Consider the following 7,963-nt stretch of genomic DNA (forward strand, 5'->3'; position numbering starts at 1 on the left):
ATATTTTGAGATTTATGGTTGACCCAAAAGAATGATTATCTTGAAAATTTTGGATGTTCGATATTGATCTCAATTTGAACGTATTATGTTTTATCATCTGTCATTAAAAAATTTCACAATTTTTGTGAAAAAATCGATTTATCTATGCCTTAGTCGCCACTACTATGTTGCAGTTCTCATCGTTGTTTCGGCTGCAGCTATTGCTTTCGTCATTCTATGTGTCCTCCTCGTGTGGACTCTGAAGTCTGAACAATTTCTCATAAGTTACGGGTAATGCTTTTCAGATTGCTGACATTAAATCTTTATTTCAGTACTAAAATAATAATAATAATAATGGCACAAACAGACAATCAAATGAAAGCTGAACAACATGAATCAGCATCTTAGCAACACAATATAAATTACTGACTACTATCTAAGAAGAATTTACACCAAGACAATAACATCTACAGTTTATTAAAAAAAAGACCCATTGGGACTGGGGCATTATTAGGTGTGGAGGACCTTTTTATGAGGCTTGAGTTGCATATGGAGGCCAATAAAGATGAAACTCGATCTTATAAACAACAGTAAGACCCTTAAGATCAACTGGAGAAGAGGTAACATAGCCTTGCACAAACATGAAATCTTCAGTGCCTCCTACCACTGGATGATCCGAAGCCTTCACATTATTTGTCCCACCAACAATGGAAACAGAGCCCTTGTGGTTTTTCAAACGTAGAGTTATCTTGGCAATTGAAATGCTTCGAAGCCCATCAAGGCTAGAGGTTATGGAAGTCCCTTCAGCAATTCCAACTAGTTTGGAGGATCTATTTGCTGTGACAGTCAAAGGATCCTGAAACACAAATAAGGTACCAAAAGGGGTTGTGGTTTCAGTGATTCCTGCTCCACCTTCTACACCATTCACTATGATATACCCTGTTTTGTTTATAGTTTCATGTTGAAACAGCGAGAAGTGAAGGGATTTGAGGTGTCTGTGGTGATGATGGGAACCAGAAGTTGCCTTAAATTGGATTATGGCCAAAGTTAAAATAACAAGAACGTAGTTGTGTAAAGAGGATGCCATAACTACGCTTGAACACATAGGAAGGTTATATCTCATTATATATATATATGTATATGACAAGAGACCTGGTTTCTTTTCTTTTCGTTTCTTTTTTTCTTTTTTCTTTTTTGGGGCGGTGAGAGAAGAGTTGATTCACATTATGGCGTCAATGAAAACGATAGCTAAGTCATTGAAGGTCGTTGAGTCTTCTTTTTTATTGTGCTTGGTGCTCGGGCTAAGACTGTAAAATTGTGTGTCTCTAGAAGTAATGTAGATTACTGTGCTGCATTTGCGCTTCGCTGAATAGGTATTAGGTCCCAAGGGTACCGATTAATTCCGAGCCGAATATAATCTATCAAGTTTTAACCTAACTGCATTTTTAGGATTTGAGTTTAAAATCACTAATTAAGTTAAAACAATTTCCTGTGAATTGATTCACGTATTTGATGATATCCAATGAAAGAATTTCCTAAAGAATTAAGATAAGCATGACAGGTAAGAGTAATTAATAAATTGAGGTCATGCACGCAACAAGATTTTGATAGTAATTGGCCGGGTGTGCCACACATCATCCTCTGCCTGCTTTGATCAGAAGAATTCAAAGACTTCTGAACCGGATTTTGGGTGGTTAAGACTTTTCGTATCCACAGAGAAGGTAATTCTACCTTCTGTTGCTGATTGGTTGGCTAGTCTGCAGGACCTAGACACCCACTATTTTGAAAACCCTCCTTCGGGTTGTTTGCAGCTATGATGCATGGACACGGACACGGGACACGGGATATGACACGACACGACACGCCGACACGTTAATTCTAAAAAATGTCATATTTGAACACGTTGGGACACGTTTTAATATTAAATAAAAATTTTAATATATATAATATGATTTATATTTAATACATATAAGAATCCATAATAAGTTATATAACCAATTAAATATTTAAATTTTATTACATAAATATAAATATAAATAATTTTTATTAGTTTATTAATTTTTAATGTCAAATTTTATAACAGAAAAAAATTAATTTATGAATTATTTCTTTTATATTTAGTTAACAAAAAAAATTAAGATTTAAAAAAAATAAAAAAACAAATAAATAAATAAATAAATAAAATGTGTCCGAGCGTGTTCCCAATTATTGACCGCGTGTCGGAACGTGTCGGAGAGTTGATCACGTGTCCTCAAATGTTGACCGCGTGTCCGAGCGTGTCGGAGCGTGTCCGTGTCGGACACGTGTCCGACACGTAAATTTCCAAAGAAAAAGCGTGTCCGTGCATGGGAGGTTTGCAGCTGATCTATAGGGATCTGTCTGGAGTTGCTGTTCTTAGGATGACTCGGAGAGTCCGTTTGGATAAGTTTTTTTTTTCTTTCAAAAATTATTTTTTTTAAGAAAAAAAATATATTTTTTGAAAAAAGTCTATTTAGATGCATGATTTTAAAAAAGATTAGAAGTCATAAAAAAAGTCAAAAATTTATTTTTTTCGAAAGCTAAAAGTTTAACTTCTAAAAAATCCATAAGTCAAAAGTTAAATATTTTTTTCAAAAACTAAATATTTTTTAAAAAATCTAAATAACTATAACTTTTATTGAAAATACTTTTAAAATAAAAAAGCCACAAAAAGACTTTTTTTATAAGCCAATGCAAACGGGTTCTAGGTGTCTTAGTCTATTTTTTTTTTTTCTGTATTCTACACACAAAAAAAGATTTTGATAGTAATTACCTCTTAAAGATACAGGTTGAAGAATAAAAAATAACAAATATCAATGAAAAGTAAAACTCTTAAATTTCAATGTATTAGATTTTTTATTTTTTATTTTTTATTAATAACTTTATGATACTCTTTAGCAATTTTTGTTAATTAGGATTATATTAATGAAAGTTATGAAATGTGTATTAAACAATAAATTTAGGATTCTTGTTAACAAAATCTTTTAACCTAAGAATTGCTATAATTTCTTTTCAAATCCTTTTAAGAATTTTTTTTTATCCACAACAACTCCAATACCCGGACACGCAATATTTTAGAAAAAGAGCGTGTCGGACACGCTCCGACACGCGTTCGACATGTGGTCGACATTTTGGGACACGTGGTCAACTTTCTGACACGTTTTTCCGACACGTGACCAATGCTCGGACATTATATTTTGTTTATATTTATGTTATAAAATTTGAATATTTGATTAGTTATATGACTTATTATGGACTGTTATATGTATTACATATAAATTATATTATATATATTAAAAATATTATTTAATATCAAAACGTGTCCTGTAACACCCCGTATATATCCGGTAATGTTATCGTATCATCGTATTAAGCTATGCTTAATTAAAAATGTGGAATATCTTTTTCTTTTCAATTATAATGCCATTAATCATTACCAACTTGATTACTTAATCATTTTCAAAACATTGCCTGTATGTAAATTGCAAAAGACAGCTAACTGAAATACCTCATTAATTAAATAACATATATAAGTTTCTAGTCACGGAACTACAACACGTAGACCGGACAACCCTGATAGTTTATACAACTCAACTAAAAGTACTAACATCAAAGCGGCATGGAAAAATCCCATGCTCACCCAAATAAGGCAACAAGTCCAACATAGTCTCAACAACAGCAACATAATAATAAAGCCAGCTAAAAACATAACATCAGCAGATATATCCAGCATCCAAACATGTCAGCTTATAAACATCAATAATCATCAACTAAGCTCCGGCCTCATGCCGCCAGAGGCATCAGCCCCCAAATTACCTGAACCTGAAATAAGCGTCGCCAAACGTGGGGCGAGATCTCTAAACAAGAAATCTCAGTAAGACAAGGGGTCCTCACAGATCTTCCACCCCAAGCTCACTTACATGTGCAATAAAAGTTCAAAAGCAGTTTATCAACATCATTTCCAAAACAGTGCAAAATAGCAGATAATCATGTCATGTGTGTCAATGTTATAATCTACTGGCAAGACAAATACAGGAATACGTCTATTACCCACACAGTACGCGCCCTGCCGTACCTACCCTTAGGATCACATCTCATCAGGTGAACACCACATACATATCATAAGCATTTGCACTTAACATCTCAAAAGCATTTTAAATATCAAAGCATGTAACACAGCATGGATATAACCATACCCCCATGGGACATGGTGGAACAAACAATGGCTAAACTGAGGACACGAAAGCTTACCTCTTAAGCTAACTATCCAATCCAAGAGTCCGCACAAGCTCAAAGTCCAAACACAACAGAATCACAATCTCTTATGGACCAATAATATATCAATAATCATACTCTACAAGCATACAATATAAAGACAATGCCTTTCCTTTACGTTTCATGTCTTTAGGCTTCTCACAAAGCCACAAGCCCTTAATCACTTAGATTCTGGCTTAGTTAATTATTACAGAAGTTTAACTTCCTCAAACTAGGGTCCACAAACCCATAGATCAGTTCTGTATGAACAGTAAGCTACTGTTCCTCGAAAACCAAGAATATCCGGATATTTGTCGGGGGCATATCCGGATATTCGGATCCCCATATCCGGATATTCAGATCCCCATATCCGGATATCAATATCCGGATATTTCGCGACAGAATGCGATTTCTGCATTTCGCGAGATATCACTTCAAAGGTTCATCTTTTAACCCATTAAAACGTTAAAGCATGCATTTTTACTCTGTTCTAGGTTCATATATCAGTTGGTTACTTGATTAACTCATTAACCATGCCAAGACACCTCTTTTAACCATAAGAACTCAAGATCAAGGTTCAACACTTACCCCAAGCACCAAAACTCAGAAAAGGTTGCTCTTGAGCTCACCAACAAGTCCCCACAGTTCTGACTTCGTAGAGAAACGAAAATGACCACACAAGAAGGTCATTTCTCACCAAAGGTGGCTCCTTGAAGCAACACAAGCCAAAAATAAAGACTCCACAACACCCAAACCAACAAGTCATCCCTCAACTCTTCCCAAACAGAACCCTCAACTCAGCAAAAGCTGAGCTTCACCCTCACAAGGCACTCATTCAAGTGTTTACAAGGAGAAAGTGAAGAGAAATGGAAGAATGGGGTCACGAGGCTCACAAAATGGGTGAAGCCATGGAAAAGAGTAAGGAAAAACTGGCCAGCCTCCAAGTCACGTATTCTGAATGTATGGCCTAGGGTTTTGGGCCAAGTATGCCTATTTATAGCGATTTAACACTTAAACACACAGTATTATCGTTAATTGCTACACTTCGCATTTTAATCTCAAACTTAGGATTCTGAACATACTCAATTTTACAAGATTTGTCATATTTTTATTATATTTTTCGCAGTACCTTTCCGGTACGCACTTTTCCATAGCCAGTATCAGTTCTGGCTTCAGTTCTCATTATTTTAACTTGAAACTTGAAATCACAGTCCTACATATTATTTTAGGAGTATTTATGCACTTATTATAATTTTCAGGGATACTTCATCGGTACGCATTTATACCGAGTAGCAGAATCGGTATCTGCACTTTTCGTCCGAAAAGCGACTATAGACATTATTACTCACTTTCAATAATTATTTAAGCCTCATAATAAATATTAGGGTCAATTATGAAATTATTTTCTAATTGCACGTAATTAATTAATTAACTTCCTTAATTAACGGTGCAAGTTCTTACATGTCTCAACGTGTCGAAATATGCCATTTTTTAGAATTAACGTGTCGGCGTATCCTGTATCAGTGTCCGTGCATTATAGCACAACAATGAAAAATATTGCTAAATCATTAAAGAAATTTGACTATTATAATTAATGTTTAAAAAATACAACTCTGTTAGTGACGTGCTAGCTAGTAGGGGTGTTAACGGGTCGAGCCGAGCTTTGGTCTTAAAAGGCTAAGCCTGTGTTTAAATGTGTCAGCCTGACCATGCCTGTTACCTGTTATGAATATAATTTCAGCCTGTGGCCTGTCCTATTTACAAAAAATAAAAGTTTGATTTAGCCTGTTAGCCTGTTTAAAATAAAATAAGAGAACAAAAATTTATCCAAACAAAATATACAGTCAACAGCACTAGTAATTCCATAAATATTCATAAATTTAATGTATATCTAAACATCATAATATAAAATAAAATCATTCAAAAAGTCTGTTTAATTAATAAAATGAGATGAAATGGATTGAAGAGAGAGAGGACTATCACAAGTAGTATAAAAAATATAAAATAAAAATAAAAATAAATATATTAGGCCAGCCTGAGAGACTCTAAGGCCGAGCTTTTAAATTTTAGCCTGAGGCCTTTTTAATAAACTAGCTTTTATACAAGTCCAAGTCTGGTTCCAACAATTAATTTTAGAAATAAAAGCTCAGGCCTTCACGAGCCGAGCCAAAGGCCCCTGTAAGACCCTGGGCTCGTTTAGCACCCCTACTAGCTTGTACCTCTTGAATGATTAAGGTAGAAAATTTTATATTAAATGTTAATCAAATTTCAAATTCATTCTCTTAATATCTTCTTAACTTCTTAAAATAAATATTAAAAAATTACTATTTTTTAAGGAAGAATATTTAACAATTTCTATGAAAATCAAAAAATTATTACTGTGATGACCTGAAGATTTACTATGATAACTCATATAGTTTTAAAGCAAATTTATCAAGTATTTATTAAATAATTTGTTAACAAATTTCTAAAATTTTATCAAATACAACTTGACGCAAATAAGATGTACTTTTTAGTACTATTTTTTACAATGTTATAAAAATCGGACGACTATCAAACTTATTAGAGTACTGGGTCACTGGTCCAATCGGTGAATCATTAGTTAAACTACTTGATTTGAATTTATAAGAAAGTATATAATAAATATTATATTAGCAATAAACTATCTCAAATAAGGCATTGTCATAGTTGTTGGTGTCTCTTACTTCATGCATGTGGCCTAGGTTTGAGTCTTGGTAGATGCACATTGAGTAAAATGATTTCTTTTTTTAAATAATAATAATTGATCCAACCGTTAAACCGGTCTGAGTTTTCACTGGTTAAACTGAGTCGCAAGCTAGTCAACCGATTGGACCAATCGGTTTGGTCCGGTTTTCACAATATCGCCTTTGGACCAAGTAGCATAGCCTAATAACTTGTGTCGTGTTATGACTAATAATTCAACTGTAATGTTCAAATTACAATTTATCAATTTTATTTCACTTCACACATTTATTATATTCATTATATGTAAGTAATATGTCAAGATTTTTTCATGTAATATATGCACTCTGATCAACTACATCACTGAATAACTGATATGAGCTTTGTCTTAGATATGTTAGGCTCATCTTGGGGCCTAAACTGAAGTGGTGCCTGAGAACTAGGTATATACCCCTAGTAGGGCAAAGTATATCGTTGTAGGGGCATCCTTAAGCAACAATGGTATTAACCAAGGCTCTACATAAGTTTCTCATATGCAATATGAAGGGGGGATGGTGTAGTATGGTTATAATGGCTCTCTATGTTGGCAATGTAACAACCCGTTACGTACCGGTAATGTTATCATTGCATATGTTATTAAGCGCAGTTACAATCACAGTACTTGAGTTAATTAAATTACGGATAAACTTTTTCTTTTATTAAATCCTCATTGTTAAACAATTAACCATTTCCTTAACTAATTAAAACAATGCCGTAATTGTAAATGCAAAACTCGCGGAAGCATAAAACATATTAATTATCATCTCTCTAAGCAATACCATTGATTTTGGATTTCATAAAACACATTTTCAAAATTTTACACAGTGGAAATCGATTACCATTTTTGGGTAATCGATTACCAAAGGCTCCAGAATGAGACAGTAGCCAAATTTGGGCTCTTCTGTTTTGGGTAATCGATTACCTGGACATTGGTAATCGATTACTGAACTAGGTAATCGATTACCTATGT

General features: G+C 33.8%; 1 protein-coding gene across 1 annotated transcript; it reads right to left on the reverse strand.

Moving 5' to 3' along the window:
* Positions 1–317: 317 nt before the first annotated feature.
* LOC133299548 (dirigent protein 19-like) lies at positions 318–1,066 on the reverse strand. The gene has a single exon (XM_061499017.1). It carries the CDS (start codon positions 1,064–1,066, stop codon positions 509–511), a length of 558 nt encoding a protein of 185 aa, XP_061355001.1. The 3' UTR covers positions 318–508.
* Positions 1,067–7,963: the final 6,897 nt, after the last annotated feature.

This window comes from Gastrolobium bilobum, unplaced genomic scaffold (assembly GCF_033153095.1).
Source record: "Gastrolobium bilobum isolate Gb01-03AN ecotype WA unplaced genomic scaffold, APGP_CSIRO_Gbil_v1 utg1631, whole genome shotgun sequence".
Lineage (NCBI taxonomy): Eukaryota > Viridiplantae > Streptophyta > Magnoliopsida > Fabales > Fabaceae > Gastrolobium > Gastrolobium bilobum.

Bases quoted from the DNA above. Each gene is read 5' to 3' on its own strand.
- LOC133299548 (XM_061499017.1), bottom strand. From the start codon at position 1,066: ATGGCATCCTCTTTACACAACTACGTTCTTGTTATTTTAACTTTGGCC.